The sequence below is a fragment of the Symphalangus syndactylus genome, chromosome 13 (assembly GCF_028878055.3).
Source record: "Symphalangus syndactylus isolate Jambi chromosome 13, NHGRI_mSymSyn1-v2.1_pri, whole genome shotgun sequence".
Taxonomy (NCBI): domain Eukaryota; kingdom Metazoa; phylum Chordata; class Mammalia; order Primates; family Hylobatidae; genus Symphalangus; species Symphalangus syndactylus.
In genome coordinates, this window is record NC_072435.2 from 46,983,009 (window position 1) to 47,000,986 (window position 17,978).

A 17,978-nucleotide genomic window follows, 5' to 3' on the forward strand; every position below is an offset into this window, starting at 1 on the left:
TGTTCATTGAGCTTCTTCATTTTGACAATATTTTTTCTTTCAGAATTTTTGAATTATATTTTCTTTTGGTATTTTTTACCTTTATAATTTCTGTTTTTTGGATATTTTAAATATTTTTTTCTTATCCTCAGTTTTTTTCTGGTTTTCTATAGTTCTCTGTGTTCCTATTTTACTCATTGAGTATTCAATTTATTTTTAATTTTTAAAATTAATATATACATCTTTTTTATGGTTTCTTTCTGAAAATTTTATAATATTTTTGATAGAACCATTTTGCCCTATTTTGTATTCATTGTAATCTTTGATTAAAATTTGGACATTAAATAAAGCTACCTGACACAGTTTTTATCATGTAGTTTTTTCCTGGCATAGTCTGAAAACAATTATCTTGGTTAGAGATCCTGGTAGACTCTCATACATGTTCTTAGAATGTATCTTGTCTAAAATTTTGTGTTTACTTTTTAGTTAAAGTTTATTTCTGCTTCATCTTAATCAGTAACCATTTGCTCTGTCTGTTTTCTGTCTGTTGTACTGCAGTCTCTCTGTTGCTGTAACATTTACCTTTGGTCTCAGCAGAACTAAACTGTAATTCCAAAATATACCACCATTTCTTTTAGCACTTTATGTTATGGGAGACCAGTTTCTGGAAAGGCCCCTAGAAGCAAGTAATATAGATGTATGTGCCAGTATTTTACTTGTTTATTAAAAAAGAAACCAAAAGTTACCAATTTACTTTGAAAGGCACTATGCTATATCATTGAGTAGGAAGAACTGTGTTGGGCAAATGTAGCGGACTTTTCTTTTTCTTCTGTGTCTTTGCATTCCTGTGTACTCATCTGTGTACTCACCTGGGGAACTTTATATGCTTATTTGTAAGTTTTCCTCATGTATTTTGGTCAGTATGTTTTTATTACATTTATATGTCTATGAAGGATTTAGGGCCTGTGGTATTTTATTATGGCATCTCGCTTATATAGTTTGTATAATATAGGTTAGATTTGTAAAGTATGTTTATCTAAGTCTAGTAAGTTGAATAATTTGTTGTTTTTATTTCTTTCAGCTATGTGTTCTTATTTTACCAGAGACCTTTGGCCAGAGCAAGACATAAAAGATTCTTTTCAACAAGTGATACTGAGAAGATACAGAAAATGTGAACATGAGAATTTATAGTTAAGAAAAGGCTCCACAAGTGTGGATGAGTGTAAGATGCACAAAGAAGGTTATAATAAACTAAACCAGTATTTGACAACTACCCAGAGCAAAACATTTCAATGTGATAAATATATAAAAGTCTTTCATAAAATTTTAAATTCAAATAGACATAAGACAAGACATACTGGAGAGAAACCTTTCAAATGTAAAAAATGTGATGAATCATTTTGCATGCTTTTACACCTACATCAACATAAAAGAATTCATATTAGAGAGAATTCTTACCAATGTGAAGAATGTGACAAAGTCTTTAAGCAGTTCTTAACCCTTACTAGACACAAGAGAATTCATACTGGAGAGAGACCCTTCAAATGTGAAGAATGTGGCACAGCTTTTAAGCAGTCCTCAACACTTACTACACATAAGATGATTCATAGTGGAGAGAAACCCTACAGATGTGAAGAATGTGGCAAAGCCATCTACCCTTCTTCACACCTTACTACACATAAGATAATTCATACTGGAGAGAAGCCCTTCAAATGTGAAAATGTGGTAAAGCTTTTAACCACCCTTCAGCCCTTACTACACATAAGTTCATTCATGCTAAAGAAAAACCCTACAAATGTGAAGAATGTGACAAAGCTTTTAACTGATTCTCATACCTTACTAAACATAAGATAATTCATTCTGGAGAGAAATTCTACAAATGTGAAGAATGTGGCAAAGGCTTTAACTGGTCCTCAACCCTTACAAAACATAGAAGAATTCATACTGGAGAGAAACCCTACAAATGTGAAGAATGTGGCAAAGCTTTAATGTGTCTTCACACCTTACTACACATAAGATAATTCATACTGGAGAGAAACCTTACAAATGTGAAGAATGTGGCAAAGCTTTTAACCAATCCTCAAACCTTACCAAACGTAAGATAATTCATACTGGAGAGAAACTCTACAAATATGAAGAATGTGGCAAAGCTTTTAACCAATCTTCAAACCTTACTACACATAAGAGAATTCACACTGGAGAGAAACCCTACAAATGTGAAGAATGTGGCAAAGCTTTTAACCGATCCTCAAACCTTACTAAACATAACACAATTCATACTGGAGAGAAATCTTACAAATGTGAAGAATGTGGTAAAGTGTTTAGCCAATCCTCAACTCTTACTAAACATAGGAAAATTCAGCAGGGCGTGGTGGCTCATGCCTGTAATCCCAACACTTTGAGAGGACTAGGTGAGCAGATCGTGAGGTCAAGGGTTCAAGACCAGCCTGGCCAACATGGTAAAACCCCGTCTCTACTAAAAATACAAAAATTTGCTGGGTGTGGTGGCAGGCATCTGTAATCCCAGCTACTCAGGAGGCAGAGGCAGGAGAATCGTTTGAACCCGGGAGGCAGAGGTTGCACTGAGCCAAGATCGTGCCATTCTACTCCAGCCTGGGCCACAAGGCAAGACTCTGTCTCAAAAAAAAAAAAAAAAAAGGAAAATTCATACTGGAAAGAAACCCTACAACTGTGAAGAATGTGTCAGTGCTTTCAACCAGTCCTCGAACCTTATTAAAGAAAATGATTCATACTGGAGAGAAATTCTACAAATGTGAAGAATATGGCAAAGCCTTTAGCCAGTCTTCAACTCTAAGCATTAAAAAAATTCATACTGTACAGAAACCCTATGAGGGTGAAAAACATGGCAAAGCTTTTAACAAGCCCTCAATTCTTAACAGACATAAGATAATTTATACTACAAACCAGAAAGATGTGGCAATGCTTTTGACAACACCTCAAACTTTTCTAACCATAAAAGAAATTATACGGGTGAGAAATCTTAGAAATCTGAAGAATGAGACAAAGCCTTTAAATGATTGTCACACTTGATTGTAGGTAAGATAATTCATACTGGAGAAAACACCTACATGTGTGAACAATGTGGCAAAACTTAACCAATGCTCACACCTTATTGCACAGGAAAGCATTTGTACTTGAGATAAATTATAGAAATAGAAAGACTGAAAAGACCATTAATATATGTTCATATCTCAATACCAGAGAGTTCATACTTAATAAAAGCATTGTGAAGTACAATTACTGTCAAAAGATCCTTCAGAAAATACAAGCTTTTGACCAGGTGTGGTGGCTCAGGCCTGTAATCCCAGCACTTTGGTAGGCCAAGGCAGGTGGATCATGAGATCAGGAGTTTGAGACCAGCCTATCCAAGATGGTGAAACCCCATCTCTACTAAAAGTACAACAATTAGCCTGTCGCGGTGGTGGTGACTGTAATCCCAGCTACTCAAGAGGCTGAGGTAGGAGAATCGCTTGAACTTGGGGAGGGAGAGGTTGCAGTGAGCTGAGATTGCACTCTAGCCTGGGCCACAGAGCAAGACTCCATCTAAAAAGTAAAAAAAAGAAAATACGAACTTTTACAGTGAAGAATATTTGTTTTGAAGATAAACGTTACAAATATAAAGCGGGTGGTAGTGCCTTTACTTGTATCACAGATCTTATTGTAGACAATTTTTGTAGAGGAAAAACTCTGAAGCACTTTCACACTTTGTTCAATATCAGGGAATTTATATTGAAGAAAAATCATGCAAATATAGTAAATTTGGAAAAACACTTTTTCAAAAACTACAGCTTAGAAAAAAGAGTTCATACTAGAATATATTTTTGCAGATGCAGTAAAAGTTAAAAAAATTTAATCCATAAGTAAGTCTGTGTAGATATCAGAATTTATGGTAGAAATACATAAGGCACTGACACATCAGATATACTAAATCAGAGGGCTGAGTATAGAAAATAAAACTAAAGTTGGTAGAAAAAAATTATTTGTATATAACTTTAAGAGGATCAGAAGTTTTTGGCAGTTGTAATTCAAAGTATACTTTATTTCTTGAAAAATATTACAGATTTTTTGAAAAGCGAATAATGATGTCATTCAACTCTGAAATTCCTGCTGTTTCTTCATTCCTATTGGATTCACATGTGAAAGCACAGGATCACTTATTGCTGTATCAAAGATATGAGAGATTCTTTCTTTGTTTTGTTCTGTTTTTTTGAGACGAAGTTTTGCTCTTTTGCCCCGGCTGGAGCGCAGTGGCGTGATCTCAGCTCACTGCAACCTTCAACTTCCAGTTTCAAGCGATTCTCCTGCCTCAGCCTCCTGAGTAGCTGGGATTACAGGCGCATATCACCACGCCCAGCTAATTTTTGTATTTCTAGTAGAGACAGGATTTCATCATGTTGGCCAGGCTGGTCTCGAACTCCTGACCTTGTGATCTGCCCACCTTGGCCTCCCAAGATGGTGGGATTACACAGGCATGAGCCACTGCTCCTGGCAGGAGATTCTTTTTTTATTCAGTGGGCATTATTTGTGATCTTTTCTATTGAAAAGTAAAGACATTAGAATGTAAGATGCATAATGAAAATATAAGTGGAGAGGCTCTTTGGGGTTAACTTACAATATTGAGTGGTGCATGAGGTTGGTGTTCAGAGTAATATTCTGCATTATGAAAAGAAAACATTTAATTTTATTTAAAATTAAATTTAGTCGTATATTATACTAATCGTACTTTTATATAATAAGATGCAGTACATTTTTAAAATATTAGATTGTGTGAACTTAATAGTTTAACTTAACATTTTTAACATGTTAAATACTATTGTGCATTCAATGAAGCATTATTATACCACAAACTTTACCCTCTTCCACCTTACTCAAGGGTACAGGTAAAAGATGGTAACGATATACTGTTTAGTAACATAGTGGATTAACATCTCTAGTAATTTTTTTTGCCAGTGGCTTTAAACTGCAAATAAGTTAAAGAATATTGTTTCTGTAGGTTAAATTTTTATTTTGTTTTTAATCATTTAAATTTATTTTAATTTTGGTGGGTACATAATATGAGTATATATTTATGCACTTATATGGCATATTTTAGTACAGGAATACAATATATAATAATAGCATCAGGGTTAAGTGAGGCATCCTTCACCCACAGCATTTCTCCTTTGTTTTACAAACAATCCAATCCTACAGTTTTTTAAAATTTTTTTTTGTTGTTGTTCTTGTTGTTGTTGAGACGGAGTCTCGCTCTGTCCCCCAGGCTGGAGTGCGCAATCTCGGCTCACTGCAAGCTCCGCTTCCTGGGTTCACGCCATTCTCCTGCCTCAGCCTCCCAAGCAGCTAGGACTACAGGCGCCCGCCACCATACCCGGCTGTTTTTTGTATTTTTAGTAGAGATGGGGTTTCACCATGTTAGCCAGGATGGTCTCGATCTCCTGACCTCGTGATCTGCCTGCCTTGACCTCCTAAAGTGCTGGGATTAGAGGCATGAGCCACTGCGCCCGGCCACTTTTTTAAAATTTTAAATGTACAATTAAATTGTTATTTACTATAGGGTTATTTTTATGGTCATAATACAAATTATGAGTATAAATAAAATTCATTTCTAAACTCTTAATATTTTTTCCAAATTGTTGTATATTTTTCTTTGGACATGTGGCCTGTCTGCCTGCAAACACGCAGACTTTTTGATTCACAAGAGTTAAATATATATTAGTCTAAAGACAAACTTTAGGTGTAAGAAAATTATGGAATAAGTGTGCGTGTGTGTATGAGTTTGTACCTATTTTCAGAAGAAAAGAACAATATGGGAATAAAAATAATTTTAATAAGGTGGCTGCTATAAAACTAAAAACCTAAAAAATACTGAAAGCAAATGTATACTTTGTGCTTTGTATTGAATTTATTACTGTACAATCCATGACTTACAGTTCTGAACCTTTTCATGCAAATTCTCTGTATATACTTGCCTGGTACTCATGCTAGACCCATACTTTTTTTGTTTCTTACATATTTTTTTGTTTTATCGTTTAGGAAGTATTCATTATATGAGCTGGTCTGTGATTATAAGAATTTTTATGAAATTTAGTGCACACAAAATAATTTTTAGATGTAATTCCAAAAGTAGTGTATTAAGTTACATTTTATTTAGTGAGAGCACTCCATTTTGTTCTAAGGGGAGAACAATATATAAGTTTTCTTTTCTTTAGTGATTGTTCCTTTCACTTTTTATAATTGACATAAGTATATTTATTTATTGAGTCAATTTGTTCAGGTAAGTACTGGGGGGCTTCATAAGTCCTGAGGATGTTTTTATATATAAATGTAGCAAACATACATTACAGTTCTTACTGTGTAATCGATGCTCCATAATAATTCATAAATATTCCTGCTGGAGTTAGTTTGTAATTTCAAGTCAGAAATGAAAAATATCAATGGTGAAGAAATAAGATTGATTCTTCATATGGAGTGGACATTTTTTCCAGACTATAAAACTGCATCTTGCTGAATTTAAAGAGAAATTCTGGCCAAGGAAGATAGATCACCTGAGGTTAGGAGTTTCAGAACAGCCTGGTGAAACCCGGTCTCTACTAATAAACTACAAAAATTAGCTGAGTGTGGTGGCATCCACCTGTAGCCCAGCTACTCAGGAGGCTGAGGCAGGAAAATTGCTTGAACCCGGGAGGCAAATGTTGTGGTGAGCCGAGATTGTGCCATTGCGCTACAGCCTGGGTGACAGAGCGAGACTCATTAAAAAAAAAAAAAAAATTCTGCTTCTTTTATTTTCTACTTCCCTTCAGATTTGTTTCTCTTATGTATTTTCCAACTATATATGCATCACAGCCCTTCTTTTTCTGAGTTATAACTACAGTTTTCTTACTGTTCTCTTTATGCTATTTCATTTCACGTGGTACTTTGTAGATTTTGATGAGAAAATTCTATTTTTAGTGCACTTAAAAATGGATTTTAACTGGTGAGTTTGCTTATCAATATACCATTCAGATTAGTTAATTAAGATAAAAGCCAGGTGTGGTGGCTCACGCCTCTAATCCCAGCACTTTGGGGGGCTGAGGCAAGTGGATCACTTGAGCTCAGAAGTTCGAGACCAGCCTGACCAACATGGTGAAACCCCATGTCTACTACAAATACAAAATTAGCCACATGTTGTGGCGCATGCCTGTAATCCCAGCTACTCGGGAGGCTGACACAGGAGAATCGCTTGAACCCAGGAGGCAGAGGTTGCAGTGAGCCGAAATTGCGCCATTGCACTCCAGCCTGGACGAGCAAAACTCCGTCTCAAAAAAAAAAAAAAAGATAAAAGGCGCACACTGTCCACAGGTAAGAGGATTAAATTAGCATTGCATTTCTTTGTTTTTAAAAGAAAAATCTTATTAGATTCTTATACAAAGTGTGGCAAATATAAAACTTGCTTGAAAATATGGAAATTAAATTTTTAAGAGAGTTAATAGTAAACGAATTTAATGTTCTTTTTTTATTTTTATTTTTTATTTTTTTGAGATGGAGTCTCGCTCTGGCTCCCAGGCTGGAGTGCAGTGGTGTGATTTTGGCTCACTGCAAGCTCCGCCTCCCAAGTTCACGCCATTCTCCCACCTCAGCCTCCCAAGTAGCTGGGACTACAGGTGCCCACCACCGCACCCATCTAATTTTTGTATTTTTAGTAGAGACGGGTTTCACCATGTTAGCCAGGATGGTCTCAATCGCCTGACCTCGTGATCCGCCCGCCTGGACTTCCCGAAGTGCTGGGATTACAGGCATGAGCCACTGTGCCTGGCCACGAATTTAATTTTCTATGATATAATTACAGCACAATTTACATTTCCATGCAGAATCTCTTATTTTTAAGTGTGGTGGTAAAGATTGCAAAATAATGAAATGACCTCTGAATTTAAAATTTAGAAAAATATGTCTTTTGTATATTATTTTACAATTTGGAGAAATTTCTCTTTTTTTTTTATAATTTTTCTTTTAGTGGGAGAAGTTTAGTCTACAGTTTTTATTTTTAGTCACCAAGCTGTAGCCAACTCCTGGGTCATTTTCTCTGAAAAACATTTGGAGATCATGACAGCTTTTGGATTAAAACATTCTGTTATTTTGCATGCAAACTAGTTTACTGTGTTCACAGACTGGCCAGTCATGGGACCATAAGCAACACCTGCCCCTTTAGTGTCTTTCGTACCATTACCATCAGCACCAGAAACTCCAGGTGCCCCAAGCTTAAAGTAAAAATCCTAAAGTACATTGGCTTCTCCCATGCAATGTGCTGGGTCCAGAACATGCTGTTAAATATCAGAGTTCCTATGGTTATGACTGACAAATGACAATAATAGCCCCAAAATACATATTTTCATACTGTAGCCAAGATTATCACAAAGATACAGACAGTATTTGACACATTCTTATTCTTCTATAACGTTTTAAAAATATTTTCTCTTGACAGATAAAATGTACTTTTTCTGTAGAACATTTTGAACATGCTGTTAAATATCAGAGTTCTTATGATTATGACTAAAAAATTAAATGACAATAGTCCCCAAACTACGTATTTTCATACTATTTAGCCAAAATAATCACAGACACAGTATTTGACACATTGTTATTCTTTTATAATGTTTTAAAAATATTTTAACTTGACAAAAGGTGTACTTTTTCTGTAGAACGTATTTTGAAGTATATATACATTGTTAAGTTACTATTTTTAGGTAATTAATACCTCACATAGTTAACATTTTTGTGGTGAGACCACGTGACATTGTTTTACCATTTTTCAAAAATCCAAATACATTATTATGAACTATAGTCACCATGTTGTACGATAAATCTCTTGAACTTTATTTGACTATAATTACGTATTATTTGACAGACTTTTTCCAACCTCCCATTTCTTCTAAATACCTTGGCATCTGATGGTCACCATTTTACTCTATACGTCAATGGGATTAAGTTTTTTGGAATCCATGTGTAGATGAAATCATGAGATATTAATCTTTCTGTGCCTGGCCTATTCCAACTAATATAATGTCCTCCAACTTAATCCATGTGATTTAAAATAATATAATTTTATTCTTTTTTTTTTTTTTAAGGCCAGGTGTGGTGGCTCACACCTGTAATCCCAGCACTGTGGGAAGCCAGGGCAGGTGCATTGCTTGAGCCTAGGAGTTTGATACCAGCCTGGTCAACATGGAAAAACCCCGTCTCTACCAAAAAAAAAAAAAAAAAAAAAATCTCAGCTGGGCGTGGGCATGGTAGTGTATGCCTGTAATCCCAGCTACTCCAGAGGCTGAGGCATGAGAATCCCTTGAGCCAGGGATGCAGAGGTTGCAGTGAACTGAGATCGTGCCACTGCACTCCAGCCTGGGTAACAGAGTGAGACTCGATCTCAAGAGAAAAGGAATTTTCTTACTTAAAAAATAATATTCCGTTGTGTATATCTACCACATTGTCTTCATTTACTCATTAGATGTTAAACTGTTTAGTCTGTATTTTGGCTATTGTGAAAAGTGCTGCAAATAGAATTGCAAATGTTTCTTCATTCTGATTTTATTTGTTTTGGATATATATCCAGTAATGCAATTGCTGTTATGACATGGTAGTTTAAGTTTTTTGAGAAATCTTTATTTTGTTTTTCATAATGGCTGTCTTCATTTACATTCCAAACCAACAGTGCACAAGCCTTCCCTTTTCTTCACATCTTTACCAACACTTTTTCTTTTTAATAAGAGTCATTCTAAGTCTTTGCTATTGTGAATCGTGCTGCAATAAACATACGTGTGCATGTGTCTTTATAGCAGCATGATTTATAGTCCTTTGGGTATATACCCAGTAATGGGATGGCTGGGTCAAATGGTATTTCTAGTTCTAGATCCCTGAGGAATTGCCACACTGACTTCCACAATGGCTGAACTAGTTTACAGTCCCACCAATAGTGTAGAAGTGTTCCTATTTCTCCACATCCTCTCCAGCACCTGTTGTTTCCTGACTTTTTAATGATCGCCATTCTAACTGGTGTGAGATGGTATCTCATTGTGGTTTTGATTTGCATTTCTCTGATGGCCAGTGATGATGAGCATTTCTTCGTGTGTGTTTTGGCTGCATAAATGTCTTCTTTTGAGAAGTGTCTGTTCATGTCCTTCACCCACTTTTTGATGGGGTTGTTTGTTTTTTTCTTGTAAATTTGTTAAAGACTTGGAACCAACCCAAATGTCAAACAATGATAGACTGGATTAAGAAAATGTGGCAAATATACACCATGGAATACTATGCAGCCATAAAAAATGATGAGTTCAGGTCCTTTGTAGGGACATGGATGAAACTGGAAAACATCATTCTCAGTAAACTATTGCAAGGGCAAAAAACCAAACACTGCATGTTCTCACTCATAGGTGGGAATTGAACAATGAGAACACATGGACACAGGAAGGGGAACATCACACTCCAGGGACTGTTGTGGGGTGGGGGGAGGGGGGAGGGACAGCATTAGGAGATATACCTAATGCTAAATGATGAGTTAATGGGTGCAGCACACCAACATGGCACATGGATACATATGTAACAAACTTTCACATTGTGCACATGTACCCCAAAACTTAAAGTATAATAATAATAAAAAAAACAAAAAAAAATAAAAAAGAGTCATTCTTACAGGAATGAGTTGATATCTCCTAGTTTTGTTTTTTCTTTTTGGGCTTGCCTTTTTGTGATAATTGACTGAGCATTTTTAAATCAGTTAGCCATTATGTATGTATTTTCTTGAAAAATACTTATTTCAGCTACTTATTTTTAATACTTATTTTTGTTGTATTGTCATTTGAGTTTTTTATATATTTTTGGTATTAACCCCTTGTCACATGTATAATTTGCAAATATTTTCTCTTTTTAATTGTCACATTCTGTTCATTGTATCAGATTCTGTGCAGCAGCTTTTTAATTTGAAGTGATCTGACTGACTTGTTCTTCCTTTTGTGTCCTGGGATATTTAGGTTAAATCGAATAACTTGCTGCCCAGACCAATGTTATGGGCCTTTCACTCTGTTTTTTGGTAGTAGTAGTTTAAGAGTTTTAGGCCTTATGTTTAAGTGGCTAATTTATTTTGAGTTTATTTTTACATATGGTGTGAGATGAGGGTCTCACTTGTTTTTCTCTGCATGTGGATATAAAGTTTTCTAAACATCATTTATTGAAGATACTATTATTTCCCTTAAAAAAAAGTCACCTGTATTTAAAATCAGTTAGCTGTAAATACACAGATATATTTCTGCTCTTTTTTTCTTCTGCTTCATTGGCCTATATCTCTGTTTTTATTCAAGTGCCATACTGTTTTTGTTACCATAGTTTTGTAGTGTATTTCAAAGTCAAGGGTGATACCTTAACTTCTTTTGTCTTGATTGCTTTGGCTATTCAGGGTGTTTTGTGGTACTATATGAATTTTAGATATCCTTTTTAAAAATTTCATTTTGAGATAGTTACTAATGTATAGAAATGCTATGACTTTTTGATGATGCTTTTGTATTTTGAAAGTTTAATAAATTTTGTTTGTTTTTTGTTTTTTTTGTTGTTTCAAATGGAGTCTCAGTCTATCGCCCAGGCTGGAGTGCAGTGGTGCATTTTGCTTTGCAAGCTTTTACACCATCTCACTGGAGTCAGTTTGTTGTTTTTGTTGCTTGTCTTTGGGATACTGTAGCAGGATTGATGAGAAATCAGAGAGACCGTTGGGGTTGAGGAGGATATTTATTATTTAAGTGCACTGGCCCTGTCAGATTAACATCCAAAGGACTGAGCTGTGAACAAAGAGTTAAGTTACCTTTTAAGCATTTTGTGGGGCAGCGGGGGAGATCTGTGCAGGGGACGCATATTACAGAAGCGAGAAACAAAGACAGTTATTCAATTAACTGAGACATGCATTACATAATTTTTTACTTTCCAAGGAAAAACATGTTTTACAACTTGAGTTTATCTGCCTAGTGACCTTGCAGCTGCACAGCTAGAGAAACAGTGTCTTCAAAATGCCTGGGAAAGGAGGAGAGAGAAGGCTTGCTAGCCACAGAAAACCAGGCAATTAATTTTTAAAGGACTCCAGCTCTTTCTCTTTCTCAGGGGGAATTAGGTTTTCTTACATACAACTGAGTTTTTGCTTACATATTCTTAAATTTCATTTAGTTTCTGTTCCATTTCCCCCCTTTGGTGCTTTTTATAACAAAGATATTAATAGAATACATCACTATTTGCCACCTCTTCATGGAGCTGAGCTTTTTCTTCTACTGGCAGCAGCTGATATTTGGTTAATGCCATCAACTGCTTGGTAGTGTGTCGGGTTATTATTGCCTCCATAGTTGACTGAATATTGCTAATAAGCAGGGGATAATAGGCAAGGGAGGATGAGGCAGATGCCAAGAATAAGCAAGAACTCACCAATGAGGGTTTTGAATCTTCTGAAGTTTGAGAACCATCCTCCAAAAAAGGAATCCAGGGACCACCTGGACCATGTCTGAACTGGAACGTGGGCCAACTTGCACATTCTAGCTGTGATTTCCATGACAGCTCAGCCATTACTATCAATTTTTAGACAACAGTTGGTTCAATTAAATTTTCCACATACTCTCCCTTCTGAGGCTAAGAGGTAATCTAAAGCCAATCTATTTTGATATATAGCACTTCTTATTTGTGTTGCTTGTATTGCCAATAAATCTAGTGCCTTTGATGTTTCATTGGTTATAATTTCAAGGACTGCCTGCAACCTTATGGTGCAGTTGAGCATATAGATTGGGGTGCAGTATCTCCATGACCTGTCTTGCCCCCAGGTAGCTGGCCTATAATATTTAATGATTCAGGAGGTCATTCATTACCTTTTTAGTTTCCTATGTCTACATCCTTTTTGATATTTGTGTCTATTTTTATGATTATGCTTCTTCTAGTTCTTTTATTTTCGTCATAAACTGGATATCCTAAGAGTTCCACTTGCTTTAGAGGAATTAGAAAGAAGGATGGCTTGATTGTTCTTAACACACATGCCCCTGTCCATTTAGCTGACAGTTGCTGATATGCCTGTGCTCCACAGATCCAATATAGGCCAGAGGGTGCCTTTCAAGCATTTGGAACCTCTAGCTGATGCCAAGTGTGGCTTAGAATACAGAATCAAGAGAAAGGGTTTGGATCTAGTTAGTAGGAGTCGTTCTCATCGTTTCTCCATGGAGTTTTGTTTTTAGTCTCATCATAATACTGTTGCTCTAGGCAGGTTGTTTCTCCCACTTCCTCTGTGAAAGCCTTTCCCCATCAGGTGATACAGTACTTGCCAATTATGGAGGTTTTTAACAACCAAACACTGGCTGAGGCTGTTGGTTCACTGGCAGGGTTAAGCGAAATGAAGTTATCCTGTGGCATTAATTTCTTTGCCTTCCATGGCCACTGGTCCCCAATATTAGTTCCTCCACATACATAGAATGAGGAAATTCCTAAGCTGCCAGCTGTGTTTTTAGCTAGTTAAGCAAATAAGTTTTCAGTTGATGGGGGAAGCTCAGGCACTGTCTGATGAAAATGCTTATAGAATGACTTATGGACCCAGAATTGTGGGGTTGAACGCATTTGAGTCCTTCTAGTCTTTCTGACAATTAGTAATGGAACTGCAAGGCCTGCTCCTTGTCTATCAACTTGTAATAGTGCTGTCTGTCCTGTAGACCAAAAAGGTAGCTCTGGCTTTAAGATAGTAAAATTTAAAGGATTGGATGTCCTTGTCTTATAATCTGGTTTTTGGGATTATGAACATAAGTGGCATGGCAAGCATCAAAGTACGAGGAAATAGGACATTTATAGGAAGGAGTGGCTTTTTTGGTTCAAGCTATAAGCTCTCCTTTTTATTTTTTCTCTGATTTAATATGTACTTTAAACCAGAATTCATAGGGTAAGAGCGTGGGGTCATAACACACATATAGCTGACTGTTTCTTGGGTCACAGACTAAATAGGTGGTCTGGTTGTATGTGCAGGTTCCTAACTTGGTTTCTGTACATTTATAGTAGGTATGGTTCAGTAGAGTTGTAACTATGGTATTCCTTACCCAGGTAGTGTCTACACTGTGTGGACATTTATTTTAGAGATTTCTCCCCTTTTAGTATAGGCAGAAATGGTAAGAACACCAGTGCATGTAATAGAAACATGCTTACACTACACATGGGCACAGCAAACCTTCCTCTGGGCATAGACATTTGAAGCATTTGCAGTAATAACAACAGAACAATCAGTATTGACAGAATTATAACTAGGCTTATTAATTATATCTACGTTTAGTTATCTGAAGATGGTCCTCTTAGCTTCAGCTGTGCATAGACTAGTCAACTTTTGGGATGTGACGACAGTAGAGTCTGCAGGATCCTCAAGCTTCAGCCATGCATAGACTGACCAGCCTCCGGTGTGGTCAGCGCAGGGCAGTTGTCCTTCTTACTGGTGGTTGGGTTTTGCTGTAGGACTATTCAGGTGGAGTAATCTGGGTCTTGTTGGCTAATCCACTGGTCATCATCGGGAGTCACTGCTGCGGCTGGTTTCAGCTGACTATGGTGAATCCAAGGTGTGACACCTGCAACTTTAACAGCAGTGGGAGTAGACATGATTACAATATGGGGCCCATCCTCTATGGGTCTCAGAGTGGTTAGATTCCATTTTTTTAACCTAAACAAAGTCCTTAGGTTTGAAAGGTTGTACTGGGTCTGTTAGATTTATAGGCATTTTTTTTTACACCTAGCAATGCATCTTTTGCATGGCCATATTTAAACCCTGCATTTGCCTTCTCAAAGTTAGTTTTCCTAGTTTATAGAGATTACCTTTAATCTGACTTATGATGGGGGGTGGCCGGCTGAACAAAATCTTATAGGGCTAATACCCAGTTTGTTTGGTGGGGATGCACCTGACTCAGAGGAGAACTATGGGCAAGACCTGGTCCTACCTTTGATGAGTTTCTTGACAAAATTTCCTCGGCAGCTGTTTGAGTGTCTGGTTTATGCACTCCACTTTACCTGAGCTCTGCGTCCTGTAGGCTGTATGTAATTTCCACTTTATTTTTAATAGTCGAGTTAAGTCCTGAACTATTTCAGCCACAAGTGTTTGTCTATTGTCTGATCTTAGAGGCAGTCCAAATCTGGGAAAAATGTCTTTTAACAACACTTTGGTCACCTCTAGTGCCTTCTCTGTCTGGGTGAGGAAGGACTTGACTTATCCTGAAAAGGTGCAAAGGAACACCAACATGTACTGATAGCCCTCCCTCTCAGCGCAATTAGGTGAAGTCCATAAGCAGTTTTTCACAGGGCATGGCTCCTGTTTCCTGAACTCCTGGGGGCCGAGTAGGTCCTTGTTTTGGATTATTCCAGGCACAGGATAGACATTGTTCACAAACAGCATGGGTGATGGCAGAGAGCCATGGCACATAGAAATATCAACCTATCAAAGTCTCTAGGGCCATTCTTCTAATGTGTGTTCCTTGATGGATCTGCTTCACAAACCGTGGGCTACTGTTTCTGGGGCGGCTAGCCTCCTGTCAGAGAATAGCCACCATGCATCTTTAATATATTTTCCTGTTTTCTGACCAAACCAAGCGTTTTCATTTGGAGCGTAGCTTGGGATCTCCGGGAGGGGAATCTCCGGGAGGAGAGGCATAGCTAAGGCTTTGTCTTTAGAAAATGGAGTTGTCATTGCAGCCTGCTTTGCCTCTTTGTCTGCCTTTTTATTTTTTTCTTTAGCCTTTAGTGTTCTTGCTTTTTGGTGCCCCTTGCAGTGCATCACTGCCACCTCTTTTGGGGCCCATACATTTAAGAGCTGTAGAATTTCTTCCTTGTATTTCATTTCTTTACTTCCAGCAGTTAAAAGTGTTTTTTCTTTGTAAATAGCATCATGAACATGCAAAGTGGCAGAAGCATATTTGGAATCTGTGTAAATATTTGTCTTTTGGTCTTTTGCTAGCCAGAGAGCTCTTGTCAGAGCTATCAGCTCGGCTTTCTAAGCAGAGTTTTCTGTAGGCAAAGACTGCACCTCTATTACTGAGTCCAAGGTCACCACTGCATACCAAGCTCAGTGGACTCCTTTTAGTATGAAACTGTTTCCATCAGTAAAATATTCAATGTCTGGGTCCCCAAGGGGCCAATCTGTTAAATCTCTCTGGCTTGAGAACACTTTATCTACCATGTCCACACAGCAAAGAAGGGGGCCCCTGGCACTGACTTGATGAGGAGCAAGGTAGCCAGGTTTAGGATATTCACAGCCTCTAAAGTCAATTTATTAGTTTTTTTTGCACCAGTAGGGCAGTGCCAGCTAGTGCTTTAAAACAAGGAGACCATCCAAGTGCCATAGAATCTAATTGCCTGGGTAAGTATGTCATTGGGTGATGCCATGACCTTATGGCTTGAGTTAGAACGCCTATGGCCTCCCTTTCACTTGTGGACATATAAGAAGAAAAGCTTAGTTAGATCTGGCAGTCCTAAAGCTGGGGCCTGAGTTAAAGCTTCTTTGGTTTCTTTAAAAGTCTTCTCTTGGTTGGCCTCCTAGAGGAGGGTCTTTTTCTTTCCACCCCTTTGTGGCTTCATATAATGGCTTAGCGATGAGCAAGAAATTTAGGATCTAAATGCTGCAGAACCTCGCTGCCCTTAAGAACTCTATTATTTGATGCAGGGTGGTTGGAGTAGGAAGTGCACAAACAGCCTGCTTTTGTTCACTACTAAGTCATTGTTCTGCTTGGCTTACATAAAAGCTTAAATACTGGGCACTTTCAGAGGAGATTTGAGCTTTTTTTCGTGACACTTTATATTCTGCCTTCCACAGCAGGTGCAGGGGGTCTGGGTTTCTCCTGGGTGCAGTAGACCTTGGCCAGTGGTTTTTTATACCATGGCCTTGACCATTTTCTTTATTCTTTTGACCCTCATCCTTCCAGTGTCCTTTCCTTTTGCACTGTGAACATTAAGAGTGGTAGTTTCATTCACACACTTTCACACACCTCCCCTGCCCCAAGACTCCTCATTGGATGAAATGAGCCTCTCTTGTCCTGGGTGAGCTACTTAGGCTCCCACATTCACACACATACACACACCACTCATACCCCAGGACTCCTCATCAGATGAAACGAGCCTCTCTCATGTCCCAGGTAGGTTCACACGCACCCACACATTCCCAATTCCTGTCTCCAGATCCAGCGAACCACTTTCACTTCGTTAGTGGGGACATGAGGTTCATCCAAATTGGCAGGCCACTCCTGCCACCCCCAGCCACTCTGGGTTGGATTAGTGGTCAGTCCCCAGGAGGTGATCAAGATCCTCTTCATCTCTATGGGATGGGCATTCCTACCTTGGGCCCTTACTCCTTACCATGGTTCCTGTAGTGCTGGTATTGTCCTGCAGCCCATCCCCAGTTCTGTTGTGCTGCCAGACAGGGTGCCGGCATGTGGGGAGAGCCGGTCTCCATCCAGGTGAAGCTCTCCCATGGCACGCCTTGGATGCCGGGTCTCCCCCAGCCCCAGGGCCCTAGTCCCACAGGCAAAGGAGACAGTAAATCTGTCATCTCCAATCCCAGACAAGCCCCCAGAAATGTAGTGGAATTGATAAGAAATCAGAGAGACCAATGGGGTTGAGGAGGATATTTATTATTTAGGTGCACTGGCCTAGTCGGATTAACATCCAAAGGACTGAGCCCTGAACAAAGAGTTAAGTTACCTTTTAAGCATTTTGTGGGGCAGCAGGGGGAGATCTGTGCAGGAAGAAGCATATTACAGAAGTGAGAAAGACAGTTATTCAATTAGTTGAGACATGCATTACATAATTTTTTACTTTCCAAGGAAAAACATGTTTTACAACTTGAGTTTATCTATCTAGTGACCTTGCACCTGCACATCTAGAGAAACAGGGTCTTCAAAATGCCTGGGAAAGGAGGAGAGAGAGGGCTTGCTAGCCACAGGAAAACAGGCAGTTAATTTTTAAAGGACTCCAGCTCTTTCTCT

At 38.1% G+C, this 17,978-nt stretch overlaps 1 protein-coding gene across 1 annotated transcript in view; it reads left to right on the plus strand.

Moving 5' to 3' along the window:
* LOC129459394 (zinc finger protein 431-like) overlaps window positions 1-11,560 on the plus strand; it is a 402,258-nt gene extending 390,698 nt beyond the window's left edge. Inside the window, 5 exon segments of the mRNA XM_055236110.2 lie at window positions 1,061-1,696; window positions 1,699-1,959; window positions 1,962-2,347; window positions 2,719-3,036; window positions 9,099-11,560. Coding sequence (XP_055092085.1) covers window positions 1,061-1,696; window positions 1,699-1,959; window positions 1,962-2,347; window positions 2,719-3,030 — 1,595 coding nt within the window. The 3' untranslated portion in view covers window positions 3,031-3,036; window positions 9,099-11,560.
* Window positions 11,561-17,978: the final 6,418 nt, after the last annotated feature.